At 49.1% G+C, this 16,470-nt stretch overlaps 1 protein-coding gene across 1 annotated transcript in view; it reads right to left on the reverse strand.

The window, feature by feature from the left end:
* The window catches only part of LOC119966916 (dynein heavy chain 14, axonemal-like), a 1,122,002-nt gene that overhangs the window by 470,485 nt on the left and 635,047 nt on the right, over positions 1 to 16,470 (reverse strand). Inside the window, exon 41 of the mRNA XM_038798874.1 lies at positions 1,827 to 1,944. Coding sequence (XP_038654802.1) covers positions 1,827 to 1,944 — 118 coding nt within the window. The remainder of the gene's footprint in view (positions 1 to 1,826; positions 1,945 to 16,470) is intronic.

The following is a 16,470-nucleotide window of genomic DNA, read 5'->3' on the forward strand; positions in this document are numbered from 1 at the left end:
GGACATTACCAGTGCAGTAGATAACGGGGAGCCGATGGATGTGGTATATCTGGATTTCCAGAAAGCCTTTGACAAGGTGCCACACAAAAGGTTGCTGCATAAGATAAAGATGCATGGCATTAAGGGTAAAGTAGTAGCATGGATAGAGGATTGGTTAATTAATAGAAAGCAAAGAGTTGGGATAAATGGGTGTTTCTCTGGTTGGCAATCAGTAGCTAGTGGTGTCCCTCAGGGATCCGTGTTGGGCCCACAATTGTTCACAATTTACATAGATGATTTGGAGTTGGGGACCAAGGGCAATGTGTCCAAGTTTGCAGATGACACTAAGATGAGTGGTAAAGCGAAAAGTGCAGAGGATACTGGAAGTCTGCAGAGGGATTTGGATAGGTTAAGTGAATGGGCTAGGGTCTGGCAGATGGAATACAATGTTGACAAATGTGAGGTTATCCATTTTGGTAGGAATAACAGCAAACGGGATTATTATTTAAACGATAAAATATTAAAGCATGCCGCTGTGCAGAGAGACTTGGGTGTGCTAGTGCATGAGTCACAGAAGGTTGGTTTAAAATAAAATAACAGCTAAACAAATGTTCACTTTTTTGTTTAGAAAAGCTGAACAGGTGATTAAGAAGGCAAATGGAATTTTGTCCTTCATTGCTAGAGGGATGGAGTTTAAGACTAGGGAGGTTATGTTGCAATTGTATAAGGTGTTAGTGCGGCCACACCTGGAGTATTGTGTTCAGTTTTGGTCTCCTTACTTGAGAAAGGACGTACTGGCGCTGGAGGGTGTGCAGAGGAGATTCACTAGGTTAATCCCAGAGCTGAAGGGGTTGGATTATGAGGAGAGGTTGAGTAGACTGGGACTGTATTCGTTGGAATTTAGAAGGATGAGGGGGGATCTTATAGAAACATTTAAAATTATGAAGGGAATAGATAGGATAGATGCGGGCAGGTTGTTTCCACTGGCGGGTGACAGCAGAACTAGGGGGCATAGCCTCAAAATAAGGGGAAGTAGATTTAGGACTGAGTTTAGGAGGAACTTCTTCACCCAAAGGGTTGTGAATCTATGGAATTCCTTGCCCAGTGAAGCAGTTGAGGCTCCTTCATTACATGTTTTTAAGGTAAAGATAGATAGTTTTTTGAAGAATAAAGGGATTAAGGGTTATGGTGTTCGGGCCGGAAAGTGGAGCTGAGTCCACAAAAGATCAGCCATGATCTAATTGAATGGCGGAGCAGGCTCGAGGGGCCAGATGGCCTACTCCTGCTCCTAGTTCTTATGTTCTTATGTTCTTATGCCACACCCACACAAATTGGCTGAGTCTTAACTCTCGAGTGAACCGGCTCTGTTCTTTAAAATCGGAATGGACAAGCAACGCTAGCATTACCAATGGTGCCGATATCCCCAAAATCAATTAAAATCAGAACGGAAATTGGTAAATTTGATGTAAACTGTGCATGTCGACAGATATATGTTTTATCGGGGGCTGGTTTAGCTCACTGAGCTAAATCGCTGGCTTTTAAAGTAGACCAAGCAGGCCAGCAGCACGGTTCGATTCCCGTACCAGCCTCCCCGGACAGGCGCCGGAATGTGGCGACTAGGGGCTTTTCACAGTAACTTCATTGAAGCCTACTCGTGACAATAAGCGATTTTCATTTCATTTCATTTCATATCGTATGTGAATTTTAGCCAAGATCACGCAACATGATCAGTGAAAGTAGACTGAGGCTGGCAATAACTGATGCTGCAAGAGGGATTTACATGAAACTCCAAGTTGCACGAAATGCCAATCACACAGAGATCCTGCCTTGTCTGCATTAAACCTTACCTGGTCCCAGGGCTGCTCTCCACATCCTGTGATATAACACTTTCACCTACAGAGAGAGAAATGGACGAAACGACTTTGGCTTTGTGAAGTCCATCTTTTATCTTGATTTCGTCATCACCTTTCAAGAGAATAGCGCAAAAGATCAGTACTCATATAACCTGGTAACTGTGCCTATTAATCTCACCGCAGTGAATAAAGGGCCATAAAAACATAAGACATAGGAGCAGAATTAGGCCACATGGCCCATCGAGTCTGCTTCGCCATTCAATCCTCACATCCTTCCTTAGATACGGAGCCCAAAACTGCTCACAATGCTCCAAATGGGGTCTGATCAGAGCCTTATACAGCCTCAGAAGTACATCCCTGGTCATGTATTCTAGCCCTCTCGACATGAATGCTAACATTGCATTTGCCTTCTTAACTGCCGACTGAACCTGCGCGTTAACCTTAAGAGAATCGTGAACAAGAACTCCCAAGTATGGAAATGCTATTTCCTCAGTTTAGTACTTCCAGATCAAATGTAATCACCGGTGCTCTTCAAGGACCAAGGACTCCCAAATCACCGTAAAATACCGTAAATCACTGAGTGTCTTCAAGACAGAGACAGATAGGATCTTGATTAATAAGGATCTTGATACTGAGAGGCCTGGATAGAATGGTCGTGGAGAGGATGTTTCCACTTGTAGGAAAAAATAGAACCGGAGGACATGATCTCAGACTAAAGGGGCGATCCTTTAAAACAGAGATGAGGAGGCATTTCTTCAACCAGAGGGTGGTGAATCTGGGGAACTCTTTGCCGCAGAAGGCTGTGGAGGCCAAATCTCTGAGTGTCTTCAAGACAGAGACAGATAGGATCTTGATTAATAAGGAGATCAGGGCGAAGACAGGAGAATGGGGCTGAGAAGAATATAAGCCATGATCGAAAGGGTCGAATGACCTAATTCTGCTCCTATGTCTTATGGTCTTGTGGTCTTATGTGGGGCAGAAAATAAATCAGGAGTTAGAAAAGGCATAGAAGAAAGGTAATATTGCAATAATCATGGAGGACTTCAATATGCAGGTGGACTGGGAAAATAATGTTGATAGTGGATCCCAAGAAAAGGAATTTGTGAAATGTCGAAGAGATGTTTTTTTGGAGTAGCTTGTGACAGAACCTACTGGAGAACAGGCAATTCTGGATTTGGTGATGTGTAATGAGGCAGACTTGCTTTGGGACTTAAAGTGAAGGAACCCTTAGGGAGCAGTGTCCACAATATGATAGAATTTACCCTGCAGTTTGAGAGGGAGCTGGCCAGAGTTGATTGGAAGGGGAACCTAGCAGGGAAGACAGTGGAACAGCAATGGCAGACGTTTTTGGGGGTTATTAGAGAGGCACAACAGAAATTCATCCCAAGGAAGAGGAAACATACTAAGGGGAAGACAAGGCATCCATGGCTGATGAGGGAAGTCAAGGACAGCATAAAAGCAAAGGAAAAAGCATACAATGTGGTGAGGTTATTTAACTTCTCCTCAGACCAAATAAAGACATGCCACATCTCCCAGGAATTCACTTTGATTCTCCTCAGTTTTGCAGTCTGGCAAAAATAAGCTTGGGGTCAGAGTGTGTTTGACTGCAATGGTCATGTTTTTCAAAATAAATGATTATGTTATGCCAGAGTCTGAAGGGGTTCCAACCAGAGCCAGAATCTGTTGTGTAAAGCAAGTATTAATCTATGCTCGGCTGAGTTTCAACTTAGATTGAAAACTGTATGATTCTTTTTTTATTGTTTAATGGGAAATTGAGTCATTGTGGTCAAGGGTAATTGTAAACTGTTCTTTTTTGGATGTGAAGTTAAAATGTTGTTATTGTATTCATAATAAAGTTTTGTTTTAGAAATAACAAAGCACTATTTTTTTCATGTAATCACTCCTGGAGCGAATCATTCTTTCCGGCAAGTCTTAAAATAAACTAAAATATTGGAGTTTCGGTCCAGTATCCTCTCTGCTGTTGGCGTCTGGTCTGGGATCGTAATAATCTTCAAAATAATTCCTTGGGAGGCCCACATGAATAATTTATATTTCTAATGGAGGTAACTGCCCGTTTACTAGATTTACTGGCTCTGTTGTTTGCAGTATACATTTGGAGGAAAATGTAGCCGGTCTGATTAATAAGTTGGCGGTTGACACCAAGGTTGGTGGAGTGGCTGACAGTGTTGAGGATTGTCAGACAATACAGCAGGACATAGATAGGTTGGATACTTGGGCAGAGAATTGGCAAATGGAGTTTAATCAGACAAATGTGAGGTAGTGCATTTTGGTAGGTCTAACATAGAGGGGAAATACACCGTAAATGGCAAAACTCTGAGGAAACAAAAAGTCAGAGAGATCTGGGCATACATGTTCACACATCTTTGAAGGTGGCAACACAAGTGGACAAGGTGGTCAAGAAAGCATACGGAATGCTTGCCTTCAGTGGATGGGGCATCGAGTATAAAAACTGGCAAGTCATGCTACAGTTGTACAGAACCTTGGCAAGGCCGCACTGGAATATTGCGCACAATTCTGGTCGCCACACTACCAGAAGGATGTGGAGGCTTTGGAGAAGGTGCAGAGGAGGTTTACCAGGGTGTTGCCTGGTCTGCGAGGGTGTTAGCTATGCGGAGAGGCTGAATAGACTCGGACTGTTTTCATTGGAAAGACGGAGGTTGACGGGTGACCTGATAGAGGTCTACAAGATTTATGAGGGGCATGGATAGAGTGGATGGGCAGGCACTCTTTCCCAGGGTGGAGGGGTCAGTCACCAGGGGCCATAGGTTTAAGGCCTGTGGGGCAAAGTTTAGAGGAGATGTGCGAGGCAGGTTTTTTAATCAGAGGGTGGTGAGTGCCAGGAACGTGCTGCGGGGAGAAGTTGTGGAAGCAGATACATTAACGGCTTTCAAACACACGGAAAGGATGGGTATAGTGGGATACGGCACAAGGAAGTGCTGAGGATTTTGGCCAAGGGTGGTATCATGAGCGGTACAGGTTTGGTGGCTGAAGAGCCTGTTCCTATGCTGTACTGTACTTTATTCTTTGTAATTAGGGATGGGCAATCAATGCTGGCCCAACCAGCAATGCCCACAAGCCATGAATATATTTTTTTAAAAGTGCTCTAATTCTTCCCCCCTATTTTCATTCCTTGAAGAGCACTGGTGATTACATTTGATCTGGAAGTACTAAACTAAGGAAATAGCATTCACGAAAATGCCTGTGGAATGTGTCATTGTTTTTCAGAATGTTTGAAAGGAATCACAGAATGATTAGGGCACAGAAGGCTCATCATGTCTGGGCCAGTTCTCCACTAACCTAACCTCAACTCCAAAAGAAAAGTCAGCTAATCATGGCTAACAAAGGAAGTTAAGAATTGTATAAGATTAAAAGAAAAGGCCTTTAAATTGCCAGATCTGATTGGACATGTCAACATGGATTTATCAATACAAAATCATGTTTGACAAACTTGTTGCTGATTTTTTAAAGCTGTTACAAACATCTTGAACACAGGATCTTCTGACACTGAGATGAGAGTGTTACCCACTGAGAAAAGATTGAATAAAAGACAATAGCTGGAATTTTCTCACTGCGGTGAAGCAGGTCACACTATGGCAGGACCCACTGTGCTGGAGTTTAAGCAAGCAGTAAGGAGGGCAAAAAGGGGTCACGAAATGTCCTTGGCAGACAAAATTAAGGAGAATCCCAAGGCATGTTGTACGTATATTAGGAATAAGAGGGTAGCTAGAGAAAGAGTTGGTCCACTCAAGGACAAAGGAGGGAAATTATGCATAGAACCAAAGGAAGAAGGTCCTTGATGTGTTGGTGTGGTGAACCACTGTGTGCACCTGTATTAGGGGATGTAAGGTAGGACCTGCACTACAGGTTCGCCGGTAGCCCCTGCCGGCTACCTCCGCCCATAAGGAGCCGTATAAATATGCGTGTCCTCCTCTGATCAGCCATTTTGCCAGCTGCAGTAGGAGGCCACGCATCTTACTGTAATAAAGCCACAGTTGTACCAATCTGAGTCTTTTGTGCAATTGATCGTGCATCAATTTATTACAGTCAGATTTACTAAGAGATGGATATCAGAACCAAACCAGATCGCCTCCAGATGGATCCGCACTTGCCCGACGCCAGAAAGGACTTTAATCATTGGCTAGCTTATTTTGAGGCTTGCATCAACGCTGCGACCCCCACGCCGACGGAGGCTCAGAAGATTCAGGTCTCATACGCCAGGTTGAGCTCCAAAGTGTTCACATTGATCCAGGATGCCCCGGGTTACGCGGAAGCGATGGCATTCCTAAAAGAGAACTATGCCCAAAAAGCAAACACGCTCTTCGCCAGGCATGTACTTGCCACTCACGCTCAACTCCCTGGTGAGTCTATCGAAGACTTCTGGCGGGCTCTAATCCCACTCGTACGGGACTGTGACTGTCAGGCCGTTACGGCCACAGAACACTCCAATCTCCTCATGCGCGACACGTTTGTAACGGGGATTGCATCGGACCCCATCCGACAATGACTGCTGGAAGGAGCACACACGGCCTAACGGAGACAAAAACTTTAGCGCTCTCCATGACAGTCGCATCTCGTAAACTCCAGGCCTACCCCGCTCACCTGGTGGCCCATCCGTCCTATCCCTCCTGGACCCTGTAAATGACCCCCCTGGCTGGGGCCCTGCCTACTCAACACGCCTGCGCCACCCGCCAATCCGCGCACCCCGGCGTTCCCGCTGTTACTTCTGCGGTCATCAGAAGCACACCGCGCCCGTGCTGCCACTTGCAAGTCCTACGGTAAAAAGGGCCACTTTGCAGCTGTGTGCCAGGCCCATGCAGTCGCCGCTATCGCGCCCGCAATCGCCCCCTCCCACTGCTGAACGCACAATGGGCGCCGCCATCCTCTCCTCCCGGGAACACATGCGACCAGTGGGCGCCGCCATCTTCTCCCCCCAGGTCCACGTGCGGCCAGTGGGCACCGCCATCTTCTCCTCCCAGGGCCATGTGCGGCCAGTGGGCGCCGCCATCTTCTCCTCCCAGGGCCAGGTGCGGCCAGCGGGCGCCGCCATCGCCACTCAGTCCAAGTGCGGCCCATGGGTGCCACCATCTTGCCCCGCCCCCGCAATGTGCGCTCCATGGGCGCCGCCATTTTGTTCCCTACAGGATCTCCGGACACCGCCATTTTGTCTCCCCCACGGGGCTGGAACGCCAGATCTGGGTTGCCGACACTCTACATCTGAAACCTCGGACGACCACCCGCAGCTCGCCTCAATGACACTGGACCAGTCTCATCCTCATAACCTGGCCACCGCTTCGGCAACGGTGAAAATCAATGGCCACGTGACCTCTTGCCTGCTGGACTCTGGGAGCACCGAAAGCTTCATACACCCAGATACGGTAAGGCGCTGATCCCTTGCGGTCCACCCCACCAACCAACGGATCTCCCTGGCCTCTGGATCCCACTCTGTCTCGATCCGAGGGTTCTGCACGGTCACTCTCACTGTCCAGGGCGTAGAATTCAGTGGTTTCCGCCTCTACGTCCTTCCCAACCTCTGCGCTGCACTATTGCTGGACCTGGATTTTCAGTGCAATCTCCAGAGCCTCACCCTCAAATTCGGCAGGCCCCTACCTCCACTCACCGTTTGCGGCCTCGCGACCCTCAAGGTTGACCCCCCTCCCTCTTTGCCAATCTAACTGTGGATTGCAAGCTCGTCGCCACCAGGAGCAGACGGTACAGCACCCAAGACAAGACCTTCATCAGCTCCGAAGTCCAGCAGCTGCTTCGGGAAGGTAGCATCGAGGCCAGCAATAGCCCCTGGAGAGCTCAAGTGGCAGTAGTAAAAATGGGGGAGAAACACAGAATGGTCGTGGACTACAGCCAGACCATCAATCGGTACACGCAGCTCAACGCGTACCCCCTCCCACGCATATCTGAGATGGTCAATCAGATTGCGCAGTACCGGGTCTTCTCAACAATTCACCTGAAATCCGCCTACCACCAGCTCCCCATTCAGAAATCGGACCGTCCATACACTGCCTTCGAAGCGGATGGTCGGCTCTATCAATTCCTTTGGGTTCCCTTCGGCGTCACTAACGGGGTCTCGGTCTTCCAAAGGGAGATGGACCGAATGGTTGACCGGTACGGTTTGCGGGCCACATTTCCGTACCTCGGCAATGTCACCATCTGTGGCCATGACCAGCAGGACCACGACGCCAACCTCGCTAAATTCCTCCGCACCGCCACTCTCCTCAACCTTACGTACAACAAAGAGAAGTGTGTGTTCTGCACGACCCACCTAGCCATCCTCGGCTATGTATTCCAAAACGGACCTCTGGGGCCCAAACCTGACCATATGCGCCCCGTCATGGAGCTTCCCCTCCCCACTGCCCCAAGGCCCTCAAACGCTGCTTGGGGTTCTTCTACTACGGCCAGTGGGTCCCAAGCTATGCAGACAAGGCCCGCCTACTCAGACAGTCCACTCAATTGCCCCTTGCGGCCGAGGCACAACACGCCTTCGCCCAGGTCAGAGCAGACATAGCCAAGGCCGGGATGCATGTAGTAGACGAGGCACTCCCCTTTCAAGTAGAAAGCAACGCTTCAGACGTCGCCCCCGCCGCCACTCTAAACCAGGCAGGCAGATCCGTGGCATTCGTTTCCCGCACCCTTCATGCCTCTGAAATCCGGCAGTCATCCGTCAAAAAAGAGGCCCAAGCTATCGTTGAAGCTGTGCAGCACTGGAGGCATTACCTCCAATCAGTGAGGAGATTCACTCTCCTCACTGGCCAACGGTCGGTAGCCTTCATGCTCAACAACATGCAGCGGGGCAAGATCAAAAATGATAAAATCTTGCGGTGGAGAATCGAGCTCTCCACCTATAATTACGAGATTTTGTATCGCCCCGGCAAACTCAACGAGCCCCCCAGACGCCCTTTCCCGAGGTACATGTGCCAGCGCACAAGTAGATCGACTCCGGGCCCTGCACGACAGCCTTTGTCACCCGGGAGTCACACGACTGTACCACCTCGTCAAAGCTTCCAATCTGCCCTACTCCGTCGAGTAAGTACGGACAGTCACCAGAGACTGCCAGGTCTGTGCGGAGTGCAAACCGCACTTCTACCAGCCAGACCGCAAGCGCCTGGTGAAAGCGTCCCGCCCCTTTGAACGCCTCAGCGTGGATTTCAAAGGGCCCCTCCCCTCCACCGACCGTAACACGTATTTTCTCAGTGTGGTCGATGAGTTCTCCAGATTGCCCTTCCCAATCCCATGCCCCGATATGACGTCTGCCACCACCATCAAGGCCCTTAATACAATCTTCGCTCTGTTCGGATTCCCCGCCTACATCCACAGCGACAGGGGATCCTCATTCATGAGCGATAAGCTGCGTCAGTTCCTGCTCAGCAGGGGTATCGCTTCCAGCAGGACGACCAGCTATAACCCCCGGGGAAACGGGCAGGTAGAGAGGGAGAACGGGACGGTATGGAGGGCCGTCCAGCTGGCCCTACGGTCCAGGAACCTCCCAGCCTCTCGCTGGCAGCAGGTCCTCCCTGACGCGCTCCATTCCATTCAGTCACTGCTGTGCACCGCTACTAACAACACACCCCATGAACGTGTTTTTGCCTTCCCCAGAAAGTCCACATCCGGGGTGTCGCTCCCGACTTGGCTCACAGCTCCAGGACCCGTCCTTCTACGTAGGCACGTCCGACTCCACAAGGCGGGCCCCTTGGTGGACAGGGTACACTTGCTCCACGCCAACCCCCAGTATGCCTACGTGGAGTTCCCCGATGGCCGCCAAGATAATGTCTCCCTCAGGGACCTGGCTCCCTCAGGTTCCACTCCAACACACTCCCCCACCCATGCGCCACCCTCCCCTCCCCTGGCGCTCCCAACATTAACCTCACTAGGTCCATATCCCCTTCCCCTTCCCACGCAAGAGGACGAGGAAGATTTCAGCACGCTCCCGGGGTAATCCGACTACTGGCCAGCACCAACACCGCCAGCACCCGACGTCGGCAACACCAGCACCGCCAGCACCGACATTGCCGCCACCGTTACGTCGCTCCCAGCGAACCGTCAAAGCACCGGATCTACTGAACCTCCGACGGGCACCGGACCATCAAAATGGACATTTTTTTTCCCTCCCCGCTGTAAATTATTTGGAAAACTGTATATAGTTCCATGCCACCCCCGCCGGACTCATTTTTAACAGGGGGTGAATGTGGTGAACCACTGTACACCTGTATTAGGGGATGTAAGGTAGGGCCTGCACTACAGGTTCGCCGGTAGCCCCTGCCGGCTAGCTCCGCCCATAAGGAGTATAAATTTGCATGTTCTCCTCTGCTCAGCCATTTTGCCAGCTGCAGTAGGAGGCCACGCATCTGACTGTAATAAAGCCACAGTTGTACCAATCTGTGTTTTTTGTGCACTTGATCGTGCATCAATTGGGTAAGCTGGGTCTATGTGGACTGCATTTGATGCAGTGTAGAGAGAGACAGGCTTCCAACACTTGAAGAAATGCAACACGATTTTATTGAACAACTAACTGTAATACATGCTTAACTGTGGGTTGACACTATGCTGACTTGACTGGAGACCTGAGGCTAGCCTGACCAGACTAACTGACTACCACATGGTGTTTGTACTGGCTGCTGCTCATGAGCTCTGTCTGTCTCAGAGGCTGGATCCCGGGAGAGCGGGAAAACTGGTGCCCTCTGGCTTTATAGTGGCCGTGGCCTGTCTGGTGATTAGCTGCTGTGTTCTGTGTAATCACTGGTCATCCTGTGTGTTAATCACTGCCTTTCTGCACTCCATCATATACGTGGATGCATATTATGACAGTCCTTAATGAATATTTTGCATTGGTGTTCACAAAGGAAAGGGACACGATGACTGGTGGTGTCTCAGAGGAATATGTAAATACTTCAGAACAGTTCATTATTATGAGGGAGGAAGTGTTTGGTGTATTTAAAAAGCATTAATTTAGACAAATCCCCAGGACCAGATGGCATCTATCCCAGATTAATGAGGGAGACAAGAGATGAAATCGCTGGGCCTCTGACAGAAATCTTTGTTTCCTCATTGGCCACAGGTGAGATCCCAGAGGATTGGAGGATAACCAACGTTATCCTGTTATTTAAGAAGGGTAGCAAGGATAACCCGGGTAATTATAGGCCAGTGAGCTTGATGTCAGTGAAGGTGAAATTGTTGGAAAAGATTCTCAGAGATAGGGGGCTGGATTCTCCGATTCTAGGGCTATGTCCCCACGGCAGCATGGGAATGGTGGCTTTTAATGCCTGAAAAATGGCTGTACCGATAGAGGCTGGTTTAGCACAGTGGGCTAAACAGCTGGCTTGTAATGCAGAACAAGGCAGCAGCACGGTTCAATTCCCGTACCAGCCTCCGCGAACAGGCACCGGAATGTGGCGACGAGGGGCTTTTCACAGTAACTTCATTTGAAGCCTCCTTGTGACAAAAAGTAATTATTATTATTATTATTACATGGCGGAGGCTGCTCATGAACCTGGCCTGCAAAATAGTGCCCACCCTTTGGCTGGCTTGCAAGCCCCAGACCACCCCCCCCCACACAGTTCCCCCAACCCCTAATAAAGTCCCCCCTGCCCGTGGATTGGCCCTCTCCAGACTGTGGCGGTGCTGGACTGAGTCCGCAGCTGCCACGCCGAGTTCCCAACAGATGAGACCACACGCGACCGGCGCCGCCGGGAACTCGGCTGGTCGGGGGCGGAGCATCGGGGGCGGGCTTCAGGCAGCGTCCTGAGGCCGTTGATACATAGTGCGGCATACTCTGCGAGTACGCCACTTTGGAGGGGGTGGAGCATCGCGAAAGCGGCACCGCCCCCAATTTGGTCGGGAACTGTGATTCTCCGACCGTTCGCTGAACGGCATTTCGGCATCGGCAACCGGAGAATCCAGTCCAGGATCCATGCACATTTGGAAGTGAATGGTCTTATTAGCGACAGGCAACATGGTTTTGTGCGAGGGAGGTCATATCTTACTAATTGATGATGGAAGGGCTGTGGATGTTGTCTACATGGACTTTAGTAAAGCATTTGATAAGGCCCCTCATGGCAGGCTGGTGCAAAAGATTAAATCACACGGGGTCAGGGGTGAACTAGCTGGATGGATTCAGAACTGGCTTGGCCATAGAAGATATCAGTGGAAGGGTGTTTTTCCGAATGGAGGTCGGTAACTAGTGGTGTTCCGCAGGGATCAGTTCTGGGACCTCTGCTGTTGTAATATATATAAATGACTTGGAAGAAAATGTAGCGGGTCTGATTAGCATGTTTGTGGATGATATTGAGTTTGCAGGAGTTGCGGATAGTGATGAAGATTGTCAGAAAATACAGCAGGATATAGATAGGCTGCAGAATTAGGCAGAGAAATAGCAGATGGAATTTAACCCGGACAAATGTGAGGTGATGCATTTTGGTCGATCCAATTTAGGTGGGAGCTATAAAATAAATGGCAGAACCATCAGGAGCACAGACACACAGAGAGATCTGGGCGTGCAGGTCTACAGTTCCTTAAAAGTGGCAGCACAGGTGGAAATAGTGGGAAATGCATATGGCATGCTTGCCTTCATAGGACGGGGTAACGAGTATAAAAGCTCACCAATTATGTTACAATTATATAGAATGTTGTTTTGGCCACATTTGGAATACTGTGTCCAATTCTGGTCACCGCACTACCAGAAGGATGTGAAGGCTTTGGAGAGACTACAGAAAAGGTTTACCAGGATGTTGCTTGGTCTGGAGGGTATTAACTATGAGGAGAGATTGAATAAATTGGGATTGTTCTCCCCGAGAGAGACGGAGGCTGAGGGGTGACCTGATAGAGGTTTATCAAATTATGAGGGGTATAGGTAGGGTGAACAGTTGGAGGCTTTTTCCCAGGGCGGAAATGACAATAACAAGAGGCACAGGTGAAAAATGAAAATGAATGAAATGAAAATCGCTTATTGTCACGAGTAGGCTTCAATGAAGTTACTGTGGAAAGCCCCTAGTCACCACATTCCGGCGCCTGTTCGGGGAGGCTGGTACGGGAATTGAACCGTGCTGCTGGCCTGCCTTGGTCTGCTTTAAAAGCCAGCGATTTAGCCCAGTGTGCTAAACCAGCCCCTCAAGGTTCAAGGTGAGGGGGAATAGGTTCAGTGGAGATGTGTGGGGGAAGTATTTACCACAGAGGGTGATGGTGGCCTGGAATGTACTGCCATGTGAGGTGGTTGAGGCAGATACGATAGCGACCTTTAAGACTTATCTGGATAGGCACATGAACAGACGGGCAATAGAAGAATATAGGCGGTTGTTCTAGATAGGACACGTGATCGGCGCACGCTTGGAGGGCCGAATGGCCTGTTCCTGTGTTATATTGTTCTTTGTTCTTCCATTGGGCAAAAGATACAAAAGTCTGAGATCACGCACGAACATGTTCAAAAACAGCTTCTTCCCCGCTGTTCCCAGACTCCTAAATGACCCTCTTATGGGCTGAACCGATCTCTCTCCCATCTTCTCTACTGAGTAGTACTACACACCTTGTGCTTCACCTGATGTCTGTGTCTATGTATTGTGTATTTATTGTATGTCCTATGTTTTTCATGTATGGAACAATCTGTCTGAACTGTACGAAAAACAATATTTTTCACTGTGCTTCAGTACACATGACAATAAATCTAAATCTAAATGCTAGCATAGTCGTCTCTGATTCCTCACACGCCTCGACATTAGGCCAGTCTGTTTTCCTGCTCTGAGGGAACTCGGCCCATCAGAGTCTGAGGTCGCTCTGCATCGCCTGATGACAGAGCTATCAGCGAATGAAGAGTTATCACACTCTGACTGAGGGCCAATGGCACTGCCGGTATTCTCCCCCCGCTCCCCCCACCCCCGCCATATTGTTCAGGGCCTTGTGGCTAGGCTGAGTTTCATTGTAAATCCAGCTCTGAGCAGCCGGTCTGATCTTGCGGAGGTGACAAGTCGCACTGTGGCCGACATGGTGGCACAATGGTTAGCACCACTGCCTTACAGCTGCAGGGTCTGTTTCCTCCCACAGTTAGGTGTGGTTACCGGGATAGGATGGGGAAGTGGGCCTAGGCAGGGTGTTCTTTCAGAGAGAGGGTCGGTACAGACCAGATGGGCCAAAAGGCCCCCTTCTGCCACTGAGGGATTCTAGGGGAACCTATGGATCTGCGGGAGGAACCTGAAAATTCTGGACAATTTCCATGCACCTTTCCTGCTTTATGAAATGCCGTGGGTCATTCTCCATAAATAACTGCTCTTTCGGGCAGCACAGTGGCGCAGTGGTTAGCACTACTGCCACGCGGCGCCGAGGGCCTGAGTTCGATCCCGGCCCCGGGTCACTGAATGTGGAGTTTGCACATTCTCCCCATGTCCGTGTGGGTCTCACCCCCACAATCCAATGTTGTGCAGGCTAGGTGGATTGGCCACACTAAATTGCCCCTTAATTGGAAATATAATTTGGGCACTTCAAAATTATAGAAAAAAAAGCTGCTCTTTTTCAATATGTTCTTCTACCAGGTTCGTCTCTGCAAAATAGATCACTTGGAATTACCTCCTGTTGATCCTATTGTGCAGTTTACAGAACAGCAACTGGATTAATACAGTCTAATGTATTGTAAAGATTTCAAATAATTAAAGCATGTGCACAAATATAAGAAATGTATGCGGATATATATTCAAATGATTCTACGGCTGGTGAACAGCAGACACCAGCAAAGCTCTCATGGGATCAGAGGATTGATCTTTTTCGCTGAGTGACCTGTGTGGGAAAGTAAATCATCATTTCCTCAGAGAATAATCACCACATGAGCAATTAAACTGTCTCATTTCCTGCTGCAATACTTGTACTGATGCAGAACATGATGTTCTCATCATCCCCAGCAAGTACTGGCTGTCAGTCTATAGAAATACAACTCACTGGAGAGAAACACGATTTATAGAGCAGGAAGTAAAATGAGGCAACTGTTGAGAATAAAACGCACGTTGGTCTTTCTCACTGCAAAAGGACGTGTTCTTCACAGTCAAGTGAGATCTTTCACACCTCCTTTCCATTTCAGTCCCGATTGGTTTATAAAAACACTTTAAATCCGCATTTAGACAATGAAGCTTGGAAATGAAATGCATTCCGCTGAAAACATCAAACACTCTCAGGACAGTACAGCACGGGGTTAGATACAGAGTAAAGCTCCCTCTACACTGTCCCCATCAAACACTCCCAGGACAGGTACAGCACGGGGTTAGATACAGAGTAAAGCTCCCTCTACACTGTCCCCATCATACACTCCCAGGACAGGTACAGCACGGGGTTAGATACAGAGTAAAGCTCCCTCTACACTGTCCCCATCAAACACTCCCAGGACAGGTACAGCACGGGGTTAGATACAGAGTAAAGCTCCCTCTACACTGTACCCATCAAACACTCCCAGGCCAGGTACAGCACGGGGTTAGATACAGAGTAAAGCTCCCTCTACCCTGTCCCAATCAAACACTCCCAGGGCAGGTACAGCACAGCGTTAGATACAGAGTAAAGCTCCCTCTACACTGTCCCCATCAAACACTCCCAGGACAGGTACAGCATGGGGTTAGATACAGATACAGAGTAAAGCTCCCTCTACACTGTACCCATCAAACACTCCCAGGCCAGGTACAGCACGGGGTTAGATACAGAGTAAAGCTCCCTCTACACTGTCCCCATCAAACACTCCCAGGACAGGTACAGCATGGGGTTAGATACAGAGTAAAGCTCCCTCTACACTGTCCCCATCAAACACTCCCAGGACAGGTACAGCACGGGGTTAGATACAGAGTAAAGCTCCCTCTACACTGTCCCCATCATTGACTTCCAGGACAGGTACAGCACGGGGTTAGATACAGAGTAAAGCTCCCTTGACACTGTACCCATCAAACACTCCCAGGACACGTAGAGCACGGGGTGAGATACAGAGTAAAGCTCCCTCTACACTGTCCCCATCAAACGCTCCCAGGACAGGTACAGCACGGGGTTAGATACAGAGTAAAGCTCCCTCTACCCTGCCCCCATCAAACACTCCCAGGCCAGGTACAGCACGGGGTTAGATACAGAGTAAAGCTCCCTCTACACTGTCCCCATCAAATACTCCCAGGCCAGGTACAGCACAGGGTTAGATACAGAGTAAAGCTCCCTCTACACTGTCCCCATCAAACACTCCCAGGACAGGTACAGCACGGGGTTAGATACAGAGTAAAGCTCCCTCTACACTGTCCCCATCAAATACTCCCAGGCCAGGTACAGCACAGGGTTAGATACATGCAATGACTTAGACCAGGCCTTTGAGATTGGCCAATTGGAATATGAGTTGCCTGATTAGTGGCCCAATCAGGGAACCCCTTTCTCTGTATATAACAGGGAGTGTCAGATCCTCTGCACTCCCAGTGTAGACAGCAGACGGAATGGTTGTTGTTGTTCAGCTGCTGGTTTTATAAATAAAAGTAATTCTGCTGAAGGGACTTCTGCCTCTGTGGACTTATTACAGTGGCGATGAGGAAAACGGAACGACCCGAAGGAGCCTGCTCAATAGCAGCTGCCACATATTGAGGGTAAGCCACTGACAGGCATAATGCCTTTATTCGGG

The sequence above is a fragment of the Scyliorhinus canicula genome, chromosome 6, assembly GCF_902713615.1.
Source record: "Scyliorhinus canicula chromosome 6, sScyCan1.1, whole genome shotgun sequence".
Taxonomy (NCBI): domain Eukaryota; kingdom Metazoa; phylum Chordata; class Chondrichthyes; order Carcharhiniformes; family Scyliorhinidae; genus Scyliorhinus; species Scyliorhinus canicula.